General features: G+C 41.1%; 1 protein-coding gene across 1 annotated transcript in view; it reads left to right on the forward strand.

Annotated features, from left to right (window-relative positions):
• Positions 1–9,544: 9,544 nt before the first annotated feature.
• Positions 9,545–24,557, forward strand: part of LOC126272568 (acetylcholine receptor subunit beta-like 1) — a 795,469-nt gene continuing 780,456 nt past the window's right edge. Inside the window, exon 1 of the mRNA XM_049975489.1 lies at positions 9,545–9,771. Coding sequence (XP_049831446.1) covers positions 9,696–9,771 — 76 coding nt within the window. The 5' untranslated portion in view covers positions 9,545–9,695. The remainder of the gene's footprint in view (positions 9,772–24,557) is intronic.

Consider the following 24,557-nt stretch of genomic DNA (forward strand, 5'->3'; position numbering starts at 1 on the left):
TGGGAAAACCGGAACAGAAGAGAATCGAAGCATTTCAGATGTTGTGCTACAGACGAATGTTGAAAATTAGGTGGACTGATAAGGTAAGGAATGAGGAGGTTCTACGCAGAATCGGAGAGGAAAGGAATATGTGGAAAACGCTGATAAGGACAAGGGACAGGATGATAGGACATCTGCTAAGATATGAGGGAATGACTTCCATGGTACTAGAGGTAGCTGTAGAGGGCAAAAACTGTAGAGGAAGACAGAGATTGCAATACGTCTAACAAATAATTGAGGACGTAGGTTGCAAGTGCTACTCTGAGATGAAGAGGTTAGCACAGGAAAGGAACTCGTGGCGGGCCTCATCAAACCAGTCAGTAGACTGATGACCAAAAAAAATGTGATTATTCTAGCAATGTACATGCCAAAGGAACACGTCGCTCTCATTTGGCAGAAGACGGCCTGGCAAATTTCTTTGCAAATTGTGTCTATGGAATTCACGAGCCAACTGAGATTAGTTAGCTGTAGTCATCAGCACTCGTTGCACCTATTTAGTAGGCATCTTAGTCTGTATAATCTACGAAGAATTATTCGGACCTACCCACAGTGCCGTAGGGTTCTTTCAGCTATGGGTGTAGTACTGTTGTAGGCCGGTATTAGCTCAGTTTTTAATTAGAAAGTTTGCCAGTTCCAACTTCGCTTACTATGCAACAATAGTATATGCCACAGTTATTCGGGACAGGTTTCCTAGTTCCTGTCTATTCGGTTCGAGCCGTGTTATAATTTACGATTATTATATGTTCTGGTTACAGGTAATTTATTTTATAATAAGGATTCATGTAAGTTCAGTTTCATTACCTGTTGTTTACAGTTTACATGTGGACGTTGTAGTTTAAATTTTATTTATACGTTCCCTTACTGAAAGAGCCTAAGTTATCAATACTTAAAATCAAGCTACGTACATTGTCACATTCTCTCGTGGCTGAAACCGGCCGGGGTGACCGAGCGGTTCTAGGCGCTACAGTCAGGAACCGCGCGACTGTTACGGTCGCAGGTTCGAATTCTGCCTCGGGCATGAATGTGTGTGATGTCCTTAGGCTAGTTAGATTTAAGTAGCTCTAAGCTCTAGGGGACTGACGACTTCAACAGTTAAGTCCCACAGTGCTCAGAGCTATTTGAAACATATTCTTCTCGTGGCTGAGCTTTGCGTTCTGACTAATTCTATGTGTATCTGTTTGCTCCTAATCTCTTTAACGAGATAATGGCTACCTGTTTAAGAGAGTTCAAATAATGCTTCTGCTCATTCACGTACAGGTTGTACATTACATTTTTAATTGCTCATGGTCTGATGTGAGCTGGTGTGTTTACTGTTGTTATGTAATACGTTATATAAATATTTATCGATGCTGATGAATTATTCTGGATCATACGTTAACTGAAATGTATTCGTGCCTGCTGTAGTAGTACTTGAATTCATACAGCTGTTTGTTAACAGAATCCTCCGAGAGACGTGGAACTCTACGCAACGTCACGCTATGAAATCTGAAATTAATACTGATAAAATTTTAAATACTAAATGTTTTATGCCGATTTTCCTGAATTTTTATTAAAAACTGCATTCATTTAAACTCCAAGAGTTAGATAATTAATAATAACTGTTTACACAACTCGCTGCATAAGATCAGTTTATCTTTTCTACGTGCCATATTATGTTTTTCATACCCTGGGACCTTGACACTTCCATCTCCTCGCTTGCAACCATTTACACTTCTTCTTTGCCGAGTTGACTATCCAGGAACATTTTTATCTGGACCTGCTTCAGCCGTGGCTCCTACTGCAATTGCAAGAGGACAGTGATAACATCTTCCAACAGTAAAATGCTCGATTATAGTTCCATAATCATAGTTCTTGCGATGATGAATCAGTAGTGCACGGCTTGGGAATCTGCAATTTCTGGCATGGCGTCCGTTTTCACCGGACAGTCATTGTGTGATTTTTACCTGCCGAGTTACACTGAAGACACTGTTTTCACACCTCCGCTTACCCACGACATAGCAGATTTACGAGGAAGTATTATGGCAGCTGTGACTGACATCGATGTAGATGCTTCGGGACGAGTGTGGGCCTAATTAGCCTATAGAACGAATACATACCGTACGACTAACGGGTCACACATTGGACGTTTGTGAACATGTTACAAAAAACTCTATGAGTTTCGGTTTCTATACCTATAATCATATGACAGCTTAGATCAATAAAAACGTTTTTCACTTTCACCTACAAGTATCTAGATTATTATGAATAACCCTGTGCATATAGACAGCTTTTAAAAATTAAAAGTATGATTTTGCATAAGCCCGCCCGGTCAGCCGTGTGGTATAAAGCACTGCTTTCCGGGCTGGAAAGCGTGCCGATCCCCTGTACGAATACGCCCGGCGGATTAGTGTCGAAGACCGGTGTGCCGGCCAGCCTGTGGATGGTTTTTAAGGCGGTTTTCCATCTGCCTCGGCGAATGCGGACTGGTTCCCCTTCTCCCGCCTCAGTTACACTATGTCGGCGATTGCTGCGCAAACACTTTCTCCCCGTACGCGTACACCATAATGACTCTACCACGCAAACATTGGGGTTACACTCGTCTGGCATGAGACGTTCCCAGGGGGTCCTCTGGGGGCCGAACCGCACAGTAACACTGGGTTCGGTGTGGGGCGGCGGTGGGGTGAGTGGAGTGCTGTAGCCTGTTGTGGGGTTGTGTACCTCTGTGGACTACGGCGGGGACGAAGCCTCTCCGTCGTTTATAGGTCACCAGTTCCATACAATACAATACAATGATTATGTATATATTTTTAGGATTGTTTTAAGACTGTTGGTACAGTGAAGATTTGAAGAAAATATAACTATCTTTCTTAAAATAAAGGGTGTTTATAATTAAATTTTCGCTATTTGAACCGGTGTCGACGGTAAACTGCTTACAGTATGGGTTTCCAACTTTATAGTAACGGCGGGCAGACTGTGCGCTGCAGAACCTGGCGTTGTCAATAGTGTTAGTGTCATGACCTGTTGTTAGGCAGCGGTACTTGTACGGCGACGTAGCCTGAAACATGAGCTCACTGTACACTGCAGTTGCAGGCAGCAACATGGGACTGGACAAGCTGCGCAGGGCTTTACTAGCAAAGCTGTTTCATTAAAACAACGGTAACTGTACTGCTACTCTTCGCGAGTATCGACGCATTAAAGGAATACAGTGAGGTCCTCTTTTGACATCAGGGTTGAAGAAGATCATTCGGAATTTCGAATTAAGTGGCTTTTTGGGAATGGCTCCTGGGAGAGTCCAACGGCCAATTGCGGCAAAAAATTGTTGAAGAAGTTGAGAATTCTTGACGTATTGTGCCATCTTCAAGCAGTGGACGAACTGTGTCACTACAGCTGAACATTCGAAGATCCACAATTCAAAAAGTGTTGCAAACAATTGTGAAATGGCAACTCTAGTGAGGTTCCGGGCTGTCGTAAAAGCACATGGTCATCCAATTGAGCAACTTTTGTAGCTTGTAACGTAAACGCGGAACGCAGTTAACAAATGTTAAACTCTCATGTGGAAATTAAAATATGTTTCTTTGAAAACTTTATTCATTCTCTGCCGCAAGACCTGACAAATGCCTCTGCAAAGTTTCATTGTCCTAGTTTTATTGTCCCACGATCACTCGTTTCTCATGGGGGCTCTCTCGAATAGCGAAAGTTTGGTTATAACTAGCCTATACAACTGACGATAGCGTTTGTAAAACGGAGTGTTGTGCCTTACAAAGTTACTGGAAATCAGTAACAGGTAAGGAGGGTTGTTGAAGGAAGCATGTTTCAAAAATGGTGTGGAACGGAAGAGAGGGAAGAACTAAGAAGTTTGAAAGGAAGAGAGGAAAGCAATGAGAGGAGGTGAAGAAGTGCTCTGATATGGAGAGGAAAAGGAAAGCTGGCCGGATTTCATCAGGTAGTGGGAGGTGGTTAAAGTTTCGTTAGGTTAGGGTGTTGATGTAAGGCCGGAAGGGCGTGAACTTTTTTTATCCTAGTTGTTCTTACATCCCGTCACCTCTTATAAAACAGGGGTGTGCTGTAAGCAGTACATTTTATTTTTTTGGTGATATTTACATAGATTTCTTAGTTTTAATTGAATACTTAAGAGTTCAACAGTAAATTAAAAACAATGAAATATAGATTTAAAATATGGGTTAGAAAACCATGACCTTCGTAGAAGAGCATCTTCACTCTCAAGGGTGGAGGAGGTGATTAGTGTTTAGTTTCCCGTTAACAACGAGGTCATTAGGGACGGAGCACAAGTTCGGATTAGGGAAGGATGGGGAAGGAAACCGAATGTGCCCTTTCGGACGAACCATGCTGCCATTTGCCTGGTGCGATTTAGGGAAATAGTGGAAAATCTAAATTACTTCCGAAAGCGAGTCCAGTGTCTAAACCACTGCTCCACCTCGCTCGGTGGGTGTGGACGTAAGTATAGGGTCCATTGATAGTATCTATCGAGAGGAAGTTAGGTAGTAGGGTGGTATGGTGGAAGACATAAGGGGATATGGTGTTTGATGTGTAGAAAGAGCTGTAGTTGGAAGACGAGAAGCGGTAGGAGAAGATGGAGAGACAATGGGAATCCTGAATGGAATAAGATAGATGGGGAAGAGTTATAGTTGACAGGATGGGCAACTAATGCTGTGGATTTCATTGCCTGCTAGTAGGAGTCGGTTGAAATTTCACTGGAAGCCGATATGGGCTGTGTGCCGATGTATCAGTTGTGGAATTTGTCGGCAGAAGCGTGTCAATGTTCCAGGATTCGATAGTAGAGGGGAGGAACAAGATTATTCGAGCGAGTTCCCCAATGATTTAAGAAGTACACATGAGTTCAGTGTGCGTGAGGAGCAGTGGAAATGTGATGAGATGCTGAAGGGTCGATGTGGAGAAAGGTGAGAGAATGAGAAAAGTTTCAGGGATTTGTGGGGCTTGATAGATTTCTGGTGCAGCGGATACCCATACAATACATGCATATAACAGTACAGGTCAGATCAAGATTTTGTAACTATGAACCACTGTACAGAGGTGCAAAACTCATGTTTAACCAATTTGTAGCTTCCTTGTCTTGTCGCTTTTCTGTTGAATGGTTCGTAGTGGAATTTTAATGTTACTTTCCACTCAAGTGCTGGTTCCGGCGGAGGTTCGAGTCCTCCCTTGGGCATCGGTGTGTGTGTGTTTGTCCTTAGGATAATTTAGGTTGAGTAGTGTGTAAGCTTAGGGACTCATGACCTTAGCAGATAGGTCCCATTAGATTTCACACACATTTGAACATTTCCCACTCAAGTGTCAGCCCCAAAAATTTTAATGTGCTGGTTAGATGGATAGTATTGCCACAAATAGTCAGGTAAGAATAATGGTGGTGGAAGCTGCAGGTGGTTGATGCTGTAATTATTACTGGGGATTGGGAAGAATTTATCTTGAAGAGCTGAGGAGGTTAATCCCAGGAACTAAAATGCTTAAAGTAGAGTTGGAGGGATAGTTGATATGTCTGGAGTGAAGGAAAGCAGTGTCATCAGAATACTGAAGGTGGTAAACATGTGGAAGTTGTTTGACCAAATTGGCAGTATAGAGAATATAGAGGACATTAGTCTTGGGGCACACGTGCACCAAAAGGTAAGGAGTAGATGTTGTTAACACTGGCAGATTTGGGTCTCTTTGATAGTAACGCTATAATAAGGACAATGTTAATAGGAAGTACATGGTTCTTGAGTTGGAAGAGGAGACAGGAATGCCATGCTCAGTCAAAACATTTTTCGAGACGACTGGACACAAAAATTGTGGAATTTTTGCTGATAAGTTGATGTGATAGGGGATACGTGAGAAATGGAGGTTGGTCATCAGAGAATAAAATGGAAAGTGATTTTAATTTGTTTTATATTGCAGTTACTTACCTCTCCCCTCCGCCTTTAACCATTCTTCAGCCATTAATTTTTATAAATTAGTTAACCTTGAAGAAAAATGGTTTATGAACAACTTTAAACATAACTGAAAACCGTGAAAATATTTTTTATGGTAAAGACAGCCCATAATTATGTGACTGGCCATTTTTTTGGCGTTAGAATTGTATGACGAGAGTTGTTATGCTCAACTTCTTACGTATGTAATATAAATTCTGATGAAGATTCCCTTAGCTTAGGTGTAGAAACCATGGTCAATTCGACTATAAAATCCATTGCAACCCGTGGGCTGTCTTCACTATAAAAATGGTTTATGGAGTTAAAATACAAATGATGATACTTATCAAAAGGATGACAGTGATGTGCTATTTACTCTAAATTATAGCGACAGTGGTGTGATGCGTGCGTGCGGCACTGTATGTGGTGTTTGGAATAGAGAGGGTGTTGACGATGATGTTAGATACAAAAGGATAAAGGATATCCTTGTGGGAGGGAACTGATAGCTGGGATGTAGGTCTGAATGTAGGAGTGGGATGCCAGTCGGCCAGGTAAAGGGTGGGTTGTAGCCTTCATTCGGGATAGGATGGGTAGGACAATGTGTGGGGTAGTTTTCTGGGATGGATCCACGGTCTGCGACAGACATACAAATGAATTCCATTGGGAAAGGGTATGGAGTGCACAGATATGGAGGCAGGGTGGAGCTATTAATACAGGAACAATGGCGGACCTGAGTTCTTAAGGATAGGAGAGAATACAGAACTCAGGTTCACAGGGGCATGCTTGAGGAGGTGTGCTAGACGAGGTGTGAATAATTAACTGTCGAAGGAGACTAGTCGGTAATGGTTGTCAGATACAGATGTAAAAGCGTAGTGCATAGCATTCCAGGATATGGAGGGACTGGTTAAATTCAAGAGGAATGGAAGTCCTGCATCATTGACATAGGTAAGTATGAGGGTCTTGTAGGTATGGAGAACAACAGAGGGTTCAGTCCTCATGTTTGGATGTTGACAGTTTTATTGTGAGGCTTCATTTGGATGGTTAGTAGGTAGTAGGGATTCTAAGTTATTTTCAGATGATGTTAGTCCAAGATATTTTAGTGTTTTAATTAGGGTGTTGGAAAAGTGTCGATTGTGATGTAAAGGTACTGGGGAAGGAAAGCCCAGTCTGTTTTACTTTGCCCAGGTATTTTAGGCTACACCCGGAAATTTGTTTTATTGTGCAGTTGAAGGGATCGTTGTGGTAGCAGAACGGTAGGATGGGTGTTGAGGAAGGCACTGTCATCAGTTTGCTGGAAAAGATACAACAGTAAGGGGTGGTTTTGGGACACTGGCTGTGCACAGATAAACAGCTGTGATAGGACAGGGTTCTCCTGAAGTTGGTGGAAAAATACGGTATGGTGTTGTTCGTGATTTTTCTCTGTTACTTTATTGTTATTTCACCACCCTCAGCCCGTATGAGTGGGTGCCAGTTGTCAGCTATACAGTACTCCGCTCTTCAGACAAGAGCATTGTTAAAAACATACATAAGATGAAAAAAAAATACGTGGACTGTTTTTCGTTTTTAAATTGAAAAGTTAAAGCTGTACAGTGAAATGGACAAACAATACAGAGAGGTCCAAAAAATGTATCCACTGTTTAAAGGTCCATAACCTGCAAATAAATTGACGGAGTTGTCTCATTTTTGGTGAAAGTGTAGCTTAAAGTCCAACTTAAATATATCACTGTAGGTGTTCGAAATGGTCACCATTAACATCCAAACAGAAACGATGCCGCCGAACTGCAGCACGAACGACTGACTACAACATGTTCAGTTGGATATTTGCACATTCATGTATGATGGATTCTCGAACTACAGCTAGGCTGTAGAGGTGCTGTGGAGTATTCGCCACTTTCCCCAGACCTAACTCCTCTGGACTTTTACCTGTGGGGAACACTAAAGGATGTCGTTTATCGACAAAAGCCACGCACATTGGATGAATTTCGAGAATCCACCGTACATTTTTATGCAAATATCCAACTGAACACGTTGCAGTCAGTAGTTAGTGCTGCAGTTCGGCGGCATCGTTTCTGTTTGGATGTTAATGGTGACCATTTCGAACACCTACAGTGATATCTTTAAGTTGGACTTTAAGCTACACTTTCACCAAAAATGAGACAACTTCGTGAATTAATTTGCAAGTTATGGACCTTTAAACAGTGGATACATTTTTGGGACCCCTCTGTATATAAAATTTAAAAACACAGTTGTAACCTGGTGAGCTTCTTGTATTGAAAAGGATTGAAACATGCACTGTCACTTAAAATCTGAAGGACCCACACTGGGTGAGAAGGATTCTTCGACGAGAGAAGATGTTCCATCGGGTTGGGGGGTGTGGTAAACAGATAGGGGTCTGTTAGGTAGGAAAGATTTGCAGATGATAATTAGGAGTTGAGGTGGGTGGTGGGAATACAGACAGTGGGAAAGAATGGAGGGTGGGAATTAGTGTGGTGTCTGGGAATGGTGGTGGTTACAAAAGAAAAGGGATGGGGACAGATGGGGAGAGAAAGGGAGATAGGAGGCATAATGTGGAGTGGGATGAGTGCGGAAGAGTTCACGTTAGTAGAGATAAACATGGAGGCATGTCTCTTTGTCCAGGAGAAGGAGTTGGTTGAAGTGGCTTTGGGACAGGAACTGGAGAAGATATAGGGACAGCGATATGTATTAAAAAACTAAACACCCGCCTCGATTGCGAAAAAAGCACCTAGTGTTAAGTGTTAACCCAGGTTTCGGCGTAAATAACTACACCTTCTTCAGAACAACAATAAAACCCACAAGTGCCTAAGAAGACCTTTCTCAATGATTAAAAGAACACTATAGCTATACATTTATAAACGGTAAAGAAAAGGAAAATACAAACAGTACATATGTGCAAATTTGTGTTTTCCTTTTCTTTTTTGTTTATAAATGCATAGCTATGGTGTTCTTTTAATCATTGACAAAGGTCTTCTCAGGCACTTGTGGGTTTTATTGTTGTTCTGAAGAAGATGTAGTTATCTACGCCAAACTTGGGTTAACACTCAACACTAGGTGCTTTTTTCGCAACCGAAGCGGTTTTTTAGTTGTTTCATGTATTAACCAGCGACTGCTGGCGAGCTGCAATGTTGAAGGTTCTTAAACGGCGATATGTGTTTGAGGCCCGGCAACATTCCAGGGTTGTTAACAATTTGAACTGGATTGTAAAACAATACAGATTCAAGAGGGAAATTCTTGGCTGTAAAGCGATAAGGAGATAAAAAATAGTCCTAGAACTTAATGAGCCTACGGTGTGCTACACTCTTCGTGAGGCAGCCCGCGAGCAGCGGAACTGGGCGTGAGCACGAGCAGGTGCTCCGAGTCTCCCCGCCAGGTGCGACGACAGCGCTGCCGGCGGCGGGCGCCGAAGACGGGCGGGGCCGGCACGCCGACGGCGCCCCTGGCGGCGGGCCACGCAGGCGGCGTCCGGTCGATACGGGGGCGCGCGGCGCGGCGCGGCGCGGCGCACGCTTGGCCGCGGAGGGTCCGGCGGCGGCGCTGCGCGCTGCTACATTATTAAGCGGGCGGCGCGCGCGGCGGCGGCAGTGCGAGGCTGGCAGCGAGCGGCGATGGGAGGCCGAGGGCGCCGGCCCGGGCTGCGGCTGCGGTTGCGGGCGCGCGCCACGGCGCGACTCTAGCCAGCGCCAGCGGACTGCGGCCGCCATGCGGGCACGGGGACGCCGCCGCTGAAGGCCCGGAGCCATGACCGCCGCGCCCGCGCCGCTGCTGCTGCTGCTGCTGCACGCCTGCCTGCTGCTCGCCCTCGTCTGCAAGCCAGGTCAGTCCCCCCGACCCGGGGCCGCACCGCACCGCGCCTCTGGGAGCAGACGCTGTCGCCCGGCTCTGGACCCGGCGGCTTGCTGAGTGCCCTAGTGTTCACCGAGGCGGATCTCCACTCTAGCACAGCGACGCTACACATCTGTACTCGGAACATCGTCGTAATGTGCATCGCCGAGGGACCTTTTTATTGCACCATACATTCTCCTTATCCAGTCCCACATAAAGGAAGTGATTAACAGCTAGCTGAAACATATCACAGTGTACACTCCGTAAAACAGCTGGCATATGCATCCTGATCAACAGACCCGACGCAGTGAATCGTACTCTCCGATGTTTCCTCAACCTTATGGACTGGAAGGTCCTAAGCATAACCAGAGAAGCTACGTGGCATTTTTGCGGAAGGAGCCGTCTAGACCGCCTACTACATTTTCATTTATTGTCACGTTACGACTATTGCCATCGTCAGAGCGAAATTTAGAACACACAAAACAATGAGCACTTTATGGTGCAAAGAAAAGTACACTCCTCTTCGATATAGGTGTTATTACATTTCACATCAAACTTCTTCTCACGAATTCTATGTTTCGAACTGATGATGGAAGTAGCTGAAACGTCGTAATAAATGAGAATATATCAGCCAGTCTCGACGGCTTTATTCAACAACAAAAAATTCTCAAGGATAGAAAATTGTTTACCGACTTTATTTTGTTTATTAATGAATCTCTGTGGCGTCTGCATGGACTGGAGAAGAAATTGTCGTAAACTGAAGCTTTTCTGTAATCTTTGAAGGGTGGTCGGCTAGGGCAGTTAGAAGGCTGCTGCTCGCGAAAGGCAGGTATCTTCGTTTGAATCTTGCATCTGCTGCCAATTTTAACATGTCACGAACGTTCATAGCATCGTATAATCCGCTAGGGATTATAAGCATCCCTTCCCGAAAGTGCAGATATTTATATAATGGCACAATTTATCTTCACGGGCGGTGTAGAGCGACCTGTAGAGAGCATAAAAAATTTCGTGGAGTAAACACTGAAGCCCAGCTCGTGGAAGCTGCTAAACGAAGTTGTATGGATACCTCATATTTGATCTATGTGCAATACACTTACCACACGTCAAGCTATACCCATGTACAGTTAACGTTATATATGTCTTGTTACACCATAAGCGGTACATCAGTCTTCAGTTTAATGATAATTCTTAATAAGACAGATTGTTCGATGCGTGTCGCGTCGCATCTAAAACCATACGGTCTCTTGTAACTGAAATGGGATAGATCTTTTGTTATCACACCCTTTCATATATACATTTGGATGGTCTTGGACTGGACTGTTTTGTGATTACACCAAGAAAATGTCACTGGAGTCAAGCTCCAGTACGATATGGATGCCAAATACAGAAATTGTCATGTCGCTCTCTCTGCAGGCATCTTCCGCGGTCACACCCTCCGCCATGGACGCACTGCTGCAAGCGCCCAACGGTGTAGAGCTATAAAAGGAAGAGACGATTTATTTGTGAAATTCTGTTCCAGTCTTGCACTTTACACAGATTACAAATTTATTATAAAGCCATCAAACTGAAAACGTCTATGTAGTTCAGTTAAGCGCTGCTGTAGGCCATACTAAGGTGTAAGAAGGACGGTCAAAGAACATCAGTGGTAATCCATGAAACAATGGCAATGTTATTATCTCGGATAAATTTGGAAAACTCAATTCAACAATTCTATTACACATCTTGTGTTGGTTTCAGTCGAATAAGGTGTGGGTTATCTCTAGCTATTTACTCTGATAGAGCAGGGCAGGAAGTTGTTAATACTCTTACAAAGCTCCGTCAAGATTGTAGTATTCTGTGTGTTGTGAAGCAGTGGAGTATATGTCTTTCCGTACTATGCTTCACGATGAAGTAAATAGCGCATGCACGATTCTCCTGGTCGAAACTGTAAGATCGCCAGCATAGCAACAGATCCTTCTATTTCGTTATTGGAGACAGAATTCGTAGAGTCAAAGCAAAAGAGAATGAAAATCAGCATTCTCCTCGAATTTCAGATTGAGGTTGTACGCACTTATAGCCCTGCGCCATTACCCTGCATCCCAAAGATATTATGTCATATTTTAATATGGGAAAAAAGCTACATGTGAATCTGCAAATCTATAAAATGAAGAAATAATCATGCATTAAGTGAAATGTTAGATTTCTATTGGTTCAATCGTGCACAACATACTCACGTGGATATTATATGATAGATTTTGTGCAGGATATGAAGTACTACTCTGTTTCATCTAGCAACATATTGATAATCGCGTGTAGAATTGAGAGTATATATAGCTTGTGTCGTGAGATTCACGTGGTTTGCCTACAGACTGAAATTACCATTGAAAGTCTGGATTAGAAACATGAGTTCAAAGCAAAGTGCGCAATTTAACCGATTTAATGAATATTACAGAAGGTTATAATGAATAAAATATTTATATGTTTCACCCGCATAAGTTATGGCAGGTGGAGTGTTGCACTCTTAATCTTTTTGATAACGTCTATAATAGTGACGCCAGAACAGCAGAAGTAGTTCTCAGTTGGAACCATTTCTGAATCCCCTGGCGTTTAACTTCGACATTTGAAATGCGGATACAAATTGTACTGAAACGCGAAACATCAGAATTACGCACTCTGGAATGTTGAGGTACAATTCTACTGTAACGTATTTAGTTTTTTTCAGTCAGTAGAGTGTTTCTATTTTTTTTTAATTTGAATTAGCAATTCTTTTCTCATTGCTACTCTTTGCGCCTAGCTTGAAATAATAATTCTGTGAACGTTCTTCATCAAACTATTATCCTACTTTTTGACCAGCACCTAGCACCTTTACTTATTTCTTCGCGGGATTTTGGTATGGGAACATAGCTTCTGCAAAGAGATTTACAGGTTCATGCGTGCATTCGAAAGCGATTCTTTCTCAACTTTGTGTTCAGATTGCAATATTGCATCGTTTTGAGAACTGAGGCTGCAATTGGCTACCTTTTAAACTCGGACCGTTGGCAACACTGAAGCCACATCTGTTGGTTTATTTAAAAACCTGTCGGAAAACAAAGTTGTTGGATAAAACAGTCACCCCGTGTCGATGGCGAATTTTAGAGCCAGTGCTCTTCGTTTAGTGTCAGTTGTTAGTAGTACTTTCTCCCTGGACAAACCGTGAAGAAGGAACTGGGAGGAGACTGCAGAAAGCTAACGCTCTCAGTCGGTCCATGATGTCAAGATGGATAGAGCAATTGGCAGTGCAATTATGATAAAAGACTGCGATCCAGATTCGGTTCCCACACCGACACAAAGTTTTCGCTATACACGAGCAAAATAGCGCACACGCCAGTGAAGAACACAACATTGCTGTCTCAATACGTAGCACTTTGGCATAATTTCCTGTCACCTTCTCGAGTATTTGCCTATTTCTCATTCACTTCAGGGTACTGTAGGTCTTTCATTGTAATATCTAAGTTTCTACATCTGCAGAGTTCCTTCACAATACACTGTTGAGAAACACAAGGGTAACGTATATTAATGATGAGATTATTCAAAGCAATCAGCCACTATTTAGGTTTTGAAATTTAGATGACGTGTTTGGGATGTTTCACATCCATCACCAGATGGGGTTAACAGTGTTATTTACTTGTCACATGGCAAACTAATCTCTACAGTTTCAGATTACAGGTTTTAGAAAAGAAAACAATAATTGCAAATCACAAGTCTTACAAAAGAAAACACAAACTACAAGCTATAATTTTTACGAAGAAAAATGAAAAATGAAAAATTTGCGAAATATTAATCCAAATCGCACATTCTACAAGAAAAGTACTTTTGACACAGCGTTCCACATTCACAAGTGTGTAATAATATAACATATCTAATTAAGAGTTTCAGCTATAGCTAGCAAAACATCACTCGTTTTCCCATAGTGTCTTCTCTTGGAGCAATCTTGGAAAATGTGCTCCACGCTCTGTTCTTGTACTTAACAATAGGTGACTCTGGGTATGAGCGCTTTGATCTTGTTTGCTCTGAATTCTCGCAACTTGAATCTCCCACCACTTTGAGGTGATTACAAAATTCGTATCATGAAGTGTACTGTAGACAATAGCGCATGTAATAGGATGAGAACTGTAAGGAATTTGATTCATCAAATTAAAGATGCTGTGATCGTTTTCGTTGCCCTAAGCAGTTGATTTTAGAAACAGCCTATGTACCATTCTCGTGTTTTTAGTATCGTGTTATTCCATATTCTACTCCAATTTGAATATTATGAAGATGTTCACCTTCATGCATACTTTGGTGTCTCTTCGTATAGTCTCTACCTCAGTTTCCCGATCGCCTTTTCTTCTGGGGCTTACTTTCTTTAAATCCATCTAATCTGCTTACGCCTCTGCTTCCATTGTTCTTTGAAAAGAATTATCGAATGTCTGTTTGGGTTGAGACATCAGAGCTGCGTGCGTTTCTCGAGTGTAGAGGCAAGCAAGTGACCGGTAAGCAGCGGATGGTGGGGGCACTCTCTAGCGACCGTGGCGCCCCCTCGATCCACACCCTGCCGGGATCTTTATAGGCTGCTATGGCGCTACTGCACCTTCGCGCATAGGTGCTCCTCAGACGGTCGTAATCACATCGAAGCCATAGCCGCTGCTTCGCGGATAGTATGCCTGAGGAATCCTCTTGCCACTTGGAGAAATGTGGTTCTTGAGTAATGTACTCAAGAGTAATCTCACAGACAGCTAGAAACAATTTGTATATCACTTCACATTTTGTACTCCAGATGGGCTGCTGGACTGAGAATACTGTTTATACATTCACTCGCCAAATATAATAAAATATTGCAAGCTGCTGCTTTTTGTGACAAGTCCAAATTGTTTACGTAGACGATGCTACTGTCTTAGAAACATGCACGTTTTATTGAAGTGATGTCTTTATAAACAATTGGTTTGAATCATACTTACCAGATTGCAGATAGTTGTGCTGGATTAGTCATACGTGATGGAAAGACAGTTTTAGTGAATATTCCCACTTCCATTCTTTATATATGCTAATGACCTTCTACTTAATATTAATCAAGTAGAATTAGTACTTTTTTGAAGACGACACTGGTGTTTAAGTAAATCCAATTAGTGAAAAAATAACAGAAGCAACTGTCAATGACGTTTTTCAAAGAAAACATCGAAATCAGATATTAAATGGTTTTCTGAAAAGAGCTCACCTTCAATTTTGAGGAAACACACTATATTCAGTTCTGCACAACAAACAGAGAGAGCCATGCCACCAAACGACGTAGCCCACTAACAGGAGTCAGTAAAGAGGTTAGAATGTTACGAAGTTTTGGGTGTATATAATGATGGAAACTTGAACAGGAAGACAGATATTACTTAGTAGCTCAAATAATTAAATTCAACAATTTTTGTTCTTCGTACTGGACGGGTTCTTCTACTTCATACGAATTTTTGTGTGTAAACTGGTAGACTGTAGAAACTCTAGTTGTAGTTCCATGAGTGGGACTGGTAGATTATTTGTCCTTAAATTTTGCATTTAGGCCAATGTGTGGTTTAGGAACTTATAAATGCCCATCATATAGTCATCCACTGAAAGTAATCATGTCCACGTATTCTTTAAACTGACCCGTTCGACATTATTTCGACAAAAATGGTTAAAATGAACTAGAGAACTTATATTTAGCTAACGATCCAACTTTCTTTCTCTCCCTCTTCTTTGCGATTTTAGTGCACATTCACTCGCTGAAGCTAACAGGAACATAATGACATAACTGCAGGACTCGACATATTTTTTATATCAAACAGTGCTTTTTGTCAACAATCAAGGAAGAGATTTGATGCCACAAGGGACTATTTTGGATCCATTGCTTCTCTTGATACATATCAACGGTCTATAACTAAACATGATAGATGATTCACAAAATTTTCTCTTTAGGGTGACAAAAAAGTTATTATGTTACACATGAAATGTAACGTGAATGATGCAGCTAAGCGGGTAGTCGCCAACAATAGGAAATGGCTTTCACAGAGCAGGTTAACGTTTAACTATAACGAAACACAATACAATTTTCACACGCTACTCTTGTAGCAGGGAAATTTTACCACCCTAAAGCTATCAGACTGTGGAATCAATCACTTAAAACTCATAGAAAGAATTAAGGGTAGATGAAAAGATGCTTTGTTAGTATCACTATAAGAATAATTTCTAATTTCTCCTATTCTGAAACTCGAAGCCTTATTTAGTTTTGCTTACTTTCGGTCTGTTTTCAGCTATAATATCATGTTTTGGAGGAAGCGGTGCACTCAGAAACAATATTCTTAGTCCAGAAAAGGACGGTCAGCCGGATCTGTGCTGTCAGTTCGCGAACCTCGTGTAGACCGTTGTGCAGGCGTCTCCGAATCGTAACTCTGCCTTTCCTGAACATACACTCATAAAAGGAATTTCTTTGTTTACAATACAGACTCACTCACCAGAAACTGTGACATTCATTCAGTGAACACTGTACGGCAGAACGGTCTGCACTTGGTTAAAAGTGTGCCGTATTCAGAAGGTTTAATTTTCAACAAGCTTCCAGTAAAACTGAAGAAAAAAACCTGAGTGATTAAACACCAAGTCCCCAAACCTCAGTTGGAAGGTTACATTGTAACACGTTCCTTCTGTGCCGTACATGAACTGCTCGCAGTAGTTGAGATCTTTTCTACGCAGTATGTATTTATTTGATTAATTTTTAACGATTTTTTTCGGGTTTTCGTAATTATTTTGTTTCCCTTGCTATAAATTTTCTAATCAGCATACTGTAAACTATGTATAGACTCATTCCATGACCAAACAGCTTTTTCGCACATTGACCCATGAATCTGGCAAGTAACAAGTAAAATAAAATAAACGCTCTTGTTCGGCACACTTGTACAATTTGTAAAAAAAAAGGTACCCTCAGGGTTACTTAGCTATTAAACCGCAGTATTTCTTCTCTCAAGGTGTGTCAGTCCAGAAAAACATGCAAGAAAACGTCCATTGCTACTGGCGGAACTGAAATTATTTTAATGCCTCAGATGGTGAGAATGGTGCGAGCTCGGATCCCAAATATACACATTGTTTTAATCTGCTAGAACCTCCTTTGATCGTATAATTTTCGATAAATAATTCTGGATACTGGGCCGCGTCATTGAAAACTACTAAAATAACTGAAATGCCGACGTTTCGACCGACTTGCTGCTGTGCTCCTCAGGGTGTTTGATTACTGTATACTGGTGAATGTCTTCCTTTATATACTGTCACTTTCAGTTAGTTATGAAATAAAAAAGTGACACACGTCATATATATTACTAAATGACTGACCCGGGGACCCACATAGTGGACGGTTACATATCTAACGGCTTCCAGGGGCAGTAAAAATTTCATATTCAATATGTACTACTGTTATTGACACAATTTAAAAATTTAAAATGCTGTCGAGATCCACTCATTAATGTTATAAACGTACGTTAAATGTTTAACACAATAAGTCATAGTGTGTAAATCACCCATATTACTTTCATCCAGTACTTAGCAACTGCCAACAACCTTTAACGGAACTCTTTCTCGCTGTCATCCGCCCCTCCTCAACCTCCCCCCCCCCCCCCACTTCCCCAAGAAAATCATTTAAGTAAAAAAGGTTATCGCTATCTACATTTTCGCTGTTCTTGGAGTAAAACTACAGTATCTGGCATGACACGTTAAATTATTACTCCTTTACTACTAACTCTACTTGAAATCCATTTTGCAGTGAGCATCCCCATATACCTCACTGTCCACGCACACCACAGGAAGTAACGGGAACATTATGCCATTGTAAGCCACTTTTTTTTTTGGATGATATGACGTTTCATACATGGGAGTTAGATTCCTTAAAGACTCGAGGTGAAAATTTACTGCCATGTTATGAGTGAACTAATTTAATGGAAGTTCACTGTTAGTTCTGTTGTATGTATAAGACTTTCCGTTTGATTTGCAACAAGCGGAGTTAGTTATCTTCGCAGATGATATATATATTATCCTTTATCAAAATTATTTTCGTTGTGTAATGTCCGGCTGAATGACATTAGACGAAAATGTTCTTCAAGAGACAAACGTTCCTTACCGCACAGAAGTGTGATGTGAGAATAACATTTGACACTCGTGCACTTTTTCCTGTAAACAACTGATTAAAAGAGTCAGGATTTTAACTGTAGCTTTGCGGTACACTTATTTCCTCATATATATAAAAATGTTCATAATTCCGCGACATGGAAAAATATCCTTCATTACCGATAAATACTTTTTGCAACACTTTTAATCTGAAAATCGAGTGAATAATGCAGTCACCATTTTTTTTTTTTTTTTTTTTTTTTTTTTTTTTTTTTTTTTTTTTTGCCCCTTAGCTGTCAGACAGCAAACGTAAATTTGAAAGCAAAATGGAAATGTTCCTGCTGGGAAACGCCCTTTGATCCAGAAAACATTTCTCAGTTTTGTATCTCGTAGCTATAGCGTAAAACAACTACACACTTGATTCAGAATTGCGAGTATTTCTACTGTTGCATAAATCTATCTGTAAATAGTCCACATGCAGCTAGAATGAAATAAAAGATACGAAAAGTCATCATTAAACTGATTCAACTCAATTCTTTACGATTTCGTGCAAATAGAGCTCGTGACAAGTAATTACGGGATCTAAACTGTCGACTTTTGTTATTTTAGCTACTGAAAGTTGAATGGACTAAGTAACAAAACAGGGTTGTGCGGTGTATGTGGTGAGTAGGGGTCAGGTGAAGTAGAAAGTACAACCAGGTTCTTTCAAGCGAATATGTTTTTCCCAATTTATGACAATAACGGAGAATATCACGGAGGGCTGCCAGCCGTTATGGCCGAGCGGTTATAGGCGCTTCAGTCTGGAATTGCGCGACAACTACGGTCGCAGGTTCGAACCTGCCCCGGGCATGGATGTGTGTGATGTCCTTAGGTTAGTTAGGTTTTAGTAGTTCTAAGTTCTAGGGGACTGATGACCTCAGATGCTAAGTCCTGTAGTGCTCAGAGCCATTTGAACCATTTTTGAGCCGAGGGATCCTTTCGATTAGAAATCTGGTGACCTATAACAGATTTTCTCAGCGCATATGCACACTCATGTGTTTTAAATTTATGGTAGTAGCAATGTGTGAAACAAAAAGTATTTCGGATGAAAAATAGGGCATAACATCCCGTCGACCACGAAATAATTAGAGAGAATCAAAAGCTCCGAAATGAGAATCAATGGGAAGGACAGCAGCTTTGTCTTTGTAAAAGAACGATCCAGGCATTTGCCTGTAGCGATTTAAGGAAATCGTGGAAAATCTAAATCTGAGTGACGAGATGGAGATTTGGACCAATGACCTCCAGAATACTTGTCCAGTGTCACAACACGGCGTCAACTCGTTGGCAAATTGCTTTTCGGAATGCTCAATGAAATGTACCTAGAAAATACTGGTACGTGGCTCCTAGCCTGGTTTAAGGTTTTCATATTGAGATCTGTTCGGGAGCTTGGGTGACAGTTTCGATACAATTCTTCAAGAAGCTTTTCAGTTTATATCACATCGCATCTGGAAATCATGCGGTGATCAACGGGAAACGAACTAATAATTTTTCATTAGCTGGTGTCATACTATTTGTGTGCTACATCCAAAGTACTCGTATTGTTTGTGACATCACATTGCATAGTATAAAGTTTTTAGTGGACACAGAGTAAGGATTATACTGAAGAGAAACTAGCAGTCCAAAACGTACCCTTTCCCTGCCATACTAACAAACAAGAAAACGATTGATTGGTTATACACTTCCGTGTCTGTTTGTTAAAGAGCAATACTAATCAATGTGTCTCTGGTATTTAATACATTTACAAAGGATAATTAGTGCGACAATAAGGCTAACCACAGTTGTTGTAATACAGGGGTGTCGTGACTACTTGGGACGTACACCTGGTGTGTGTTTTGTTTTCCCCATAATACCGGTTGTTCCTATTGCATTAGTTGGTCAGTTGTTGTCTGTAATAAATGCCAGAGCCACCGGCATTTACGATACTGTTTCTTGTATTGGGCGTGGGAGGAGTCGCATTGCAGAATAATGTCTTGGTTACTTGAACCATGGGAGCTGTATGTTTCTGGATATGAATGCCTATCCGAAATGATTCCTATTTAGCTTCCTTTACAATTAGGAACCCTCTGTTAATGGGTACATTAAGACAGGCTTTTTCTAGTTGTCACTTTCCAAAAAAGAAACCACCTCTCTGAAAATGTATGGTTTGTGAACTGTGGGTAGATGAAGCTGCAGAAACTTATTGAAAACTGTCAGCTTTCAATGTCAACCATACACTGGTGAGCCGTAGCATTATAAACACTGCCCACCACCAGAATGAATACGGACTGCTGGCATTACGGGCGTGTGGGGCGCGAGGGAGAATATGCAAGCAGAGCAGAGACGAATATGTAATCACTCTAGCGACGAAAAATTCCGTAGACGACATCTACAAACATAAGAAACTTTTAATACCCGGTATTATCAGAAATTGAGAAATGCGATATTTTAGTCTTTACAAAAAGGATTTAAAATTTATTACAAAATTTTGAAAACTCTTAAATTTGATAACAAGTATCGGTTGTTGATACAGTTGTCTTCAGTTCAAAAATGGTAAAGTATTATGTCAGCGTGTACAGTACTGATGTACTGCAACATTTATAATTTGGTAAATGCTCATATTTCTATGCCAACTTGTTAAAAGGCTGATAGCAAACCACGCATAACAAAGATGCAGTCAAGTATAGCGATGAAGTATAAATCGGTTGCAACGTCGCGGTTACTATGTGATCGTTCTACAGAAATAATGTTGACTCACCTTGTCGTGATTCCTTCTTCTGCAGTCTGGTCCGCACGCCTTACCTGTTAAATGCGACTGATGTTCCTCTACTGGAAAGCTGTAGTTGAATCAGTAGCATTTTACGAATTGACGGTTGCAACAAATGTTTTTCAGTATCATCTCAGGTGAGCAATTGACTGTTAAGATAGTTTGTGAGTGACAAATTTGATATATTGTCACTTGTTTGGTACAAAAACACTGCCAAGCTCCTGCTAATCTTTAGTTCTGGTTTCAGCACCCACACGGAATCAAAGTCAGTCGTAATAGCCACTTTATGGTAACCAACCGAATCCTTTACCAAAAAGATTAACAACCGGATTATTTGTGACAGAACGCTCGCTCAAATATTGCAAAATTTGACCAGTACCAATGTTCAGTCCAAGGTCACAGTCTGTATAACATGCCACGTAGACATTGGTTATTCAAAATTTATAGTTTACATATTGAAATCCTTTTTCTCACACATTCGTATCCTTTTGTAGCAATCAACGGTCAAGTTTAAATCATTATTCTGCAAAATTATCACTGCTTTTCAGAGCTCCTTACATCCGCCTCCGAATATGATGATGGCTGAGCTCAAAACTGCTTTCTTTAGACTTCACAAAGCAATTCTCTAACCCATAAAATACGCGCGAACTGACTGTCCTGGGTCAGTCCGATATTAGTATTAAAATGCCCAATCCCAGATCTTTTACATTTGATCAGTCACCACTTAAAAGCTTTTATGAACAATTTCCTAAATTAAAAACTTTAGAAAATCCACAAATATCAAAGCAACTTCCTCTTTGAATTATCGTAAAATGTTCCTTGTTTCCCCAGTGCCATACACGGCCTAGTTGTACATTACAAAATTCCCCTGAGAGTGATAAAGTTTCTCTGTGCATGGTTCTCATGCTCACGTATATTCACTTAATAGGCGTAACAGTATTCATTTATTGTCTTACTTTCTATTCACACTGATAAACTAATTAGCAATCATCAATGGCAATCGTAATAAGCACAATAACGTCAGTTTTGTTACGAAATGTATTTCAACTACTCGATAATTTCATAGTCCGCGAGAAGCTGACGCCTTTCGGCCACAGCCGTAACTACTTTCAGCCAGCTACTGGATCAGAGCGCCTCTGTCGTGCGTTAACCATGACTCGTTGTCTGAAACTGTCTGTCCTCTACCGTCCCTTACTTAACGTGGGCGTGATATGAAGCGCTACGCCTTACGATCCGTGCACGAGTCCACCGTACCAATATTTTCCAAAAAGCCGCGAGCGAAAATCTGATTTTTCAGGGGATCATATCTCATTTTCTACTGATGACGTAGTTAAGAGATCAAGTACTATGGATAGCTCGTGGCCTAGCGACCAGTTATGTACCTATCGGAAGAACGCGAATATTGTATTTATCCCACAGAACAGGGTCAAAACTTAAACATTACATATTTCCTCCAGCCCAGGCAAATTGAACAAATTGATTGTTCCCCTTGCATTAAGTATGGTCTGTAAGTTTATAAAAGCGTTATTTCTTCATGGACTCTAACTGAGAAAAACACGAAAACTTAAGGTTTTTGGGTACGACAAATACCAATTGTAGGGATGGCCACATAATATATTTTCTATTCATGCAAAATCGCCGAAAGTTTTACCATAAGTTCTTAAGATGATGTTTTCGAGGAATCTTGTACCTTTTTTTGGATATCATTATCTATTACCGAGATCCACATGGTCAAAGATACCGCACTTATGGGCTTAACATCCGGTCAGAGGCGAAAATGTTTTAATTGACGTATTGGTAGGGTTATAGGATCGTAGCAAGCGCTCTGACGTTACCGTACTATGTTTTTAGTCAGCATTTTTTAACCAATAAAACTTTATGATTCGCTGTCTCTGTATAATAGGCACTAAACGCCTATAAAAATATGCCTAAAGTGGTACTGCAGTGATAAAAAGACTTAATATGCCCGAGAAGAACGTCATTGACAAAAAATATGTAAAATTAGAAACACCACAAATTCAGTAAAATATTTCCAATAATCTTTTTACCCTTTTACGATACAAATTGCAAACCATGCGTTTTCGATGAATTGTAGTCGAGAATAAATAAAAAGCAAACGGTTTTGTGCTAACCTTATATTATGCGTACTTATTTCTTGTTTATAAGTGTCAGATTATATAAATGTATCGATGTATACAGTTAGTGAAAACTTTACTGACCTATAGAGTTCTTTTTCTGTAAGCAGCACACCGAACTATACCAGTGAATAGATGAGAAAAACCGGAAAACTCCTTTTGGAGCAAAAAAAAAAAAAAATCCAAATGTTCCTCTTTATAAGAATCTGTCAGAAAAATGGAAAACTGAGCTGCCTGAATTATCATTTCGCCTTACTCTTCAAACATTTTGGCATGCGAACATATTCGCGCTTTTTGGTGCTGAAAGAGAATAGCGGGGAAACAGTCAAGCTGGAAGAGAGAGAGGAGACAGTGACAGCGAGAGAGAAAGAGTGAGGAATGGGTGGAAGAAAGAAAGTGATAGTGGAATAGAAAGAGAGACGAATGAAGAGAAGAGCAGTGGGATCCGAAGAGAGATGAGATATCGATGGTCATTGAGAGACTTTGGCAGTAAAAGAGACAGAGAGGTGAATGGAAATAGAAGCGGTGGGAGCAAAAGAGATTGAAGGCAATGGAAATGAAAAATACAGATGAGGTGGAGACCATGCGTAAACTTTGGGGGAATGTCGGGACGGAGTGTCTGTACCCAATCAGACTGGCGAACTTTAACATGTAGCTACAGTGGAGGGCGTGTTTTCGACCGAAACTTTAAGCACGCTGGACTAGAAGAAAAATAAATTGGACCCTGAGAATTTTCGATTTGTAGTGGGGAGAGTGGAAATGGGAAAGAAAGACAAAAGAGAACAGTGCAAGTGCGAGGGGAGATTGTGGTAGAGGGATATACTGTAAATTAGTGGGGAAAAAGTCAGAGACATGTATGGACGTCTGCACTGAGAGAGAGGTACTGAGTATGAAGATTGAACTACAGAGTCTGGATATAAGAATGTAGAATGTTCTGTATTAAAAGAGCGCGAATATAATCGCATACGAAAGTTTTTGGTGAGGAAGGCGGAATTGAGGCAGCTCATTCCCCTCTTTTCCGTCAGCGTCTTTTAAAGAGTAACATAATTTTTTCCGCTAGTGTTTTATTCATGACTGAAAGTTTATTATGCGTGGTTTAGCATCAGTGTTTTATCACATTTGTGTAGCCAGCATTTTACTGAAGGTGATTCTTTATGAGAACGGAACGAGTTATACAGCTGATGTGAGGTATCCGTATTCTGTGTTCTGACATAATACTCTACCATGACTGATCTGGAGATCAGTTATCAAATTTTAACTTTGTATATTATTTGCGATCTAGACAATTTTAAAACTTTTGTAATAAAACGTTAAGGTACTGTAAATAAGAAGCCTCGAGAAAGCTCCGATAGTTACTGCTCGGCGTATGGGAATGAATATCTCGGAAAAGACGAAACTGCTCAGCTGTTCGCGTACTGCTGTCGTGAGCATCATCGGAAAGCGGATGATAGGGTAAAACCAAGAGCAGGCGAAGAGGTGTAAGGTGTCCACGCCTCACCACAGAACCTGCAAGTCAGAGGCTCACCAGCTCTGTAACGCACGGTAGGAGCCGATCTGTTGCAGGGCTGACGGCAGAATACAGGCGAAAGTGTTTTACTGTCAGAAGACAGCATTCGGAACACATTGTTGAACATGGGGCTTCACAGCAGACGAAAAACGCATCGTCAATTACGATTGCAGTGGGTATGGGATTATTGAGTTTGGTTCGTGGATCAGGGGAAACTAGTTATACCACTATACTGCTGCTCGATA

The sequence above is a fragment of the Schistocerca gregaria genome, chromosome 5 (genome assembly GCF_023897955.1).
Source record: "Schistocerca gregaria isolate iqSchGreg1 chromosome 5, iqSchGreg1.2, whole genome shotgun sequence".
NCBI lineage: Eukaryota > Metazoa > Arthropoda > Insecta > Orthoptera > Acrididae > Schistocerca > Schistocerca gregaria.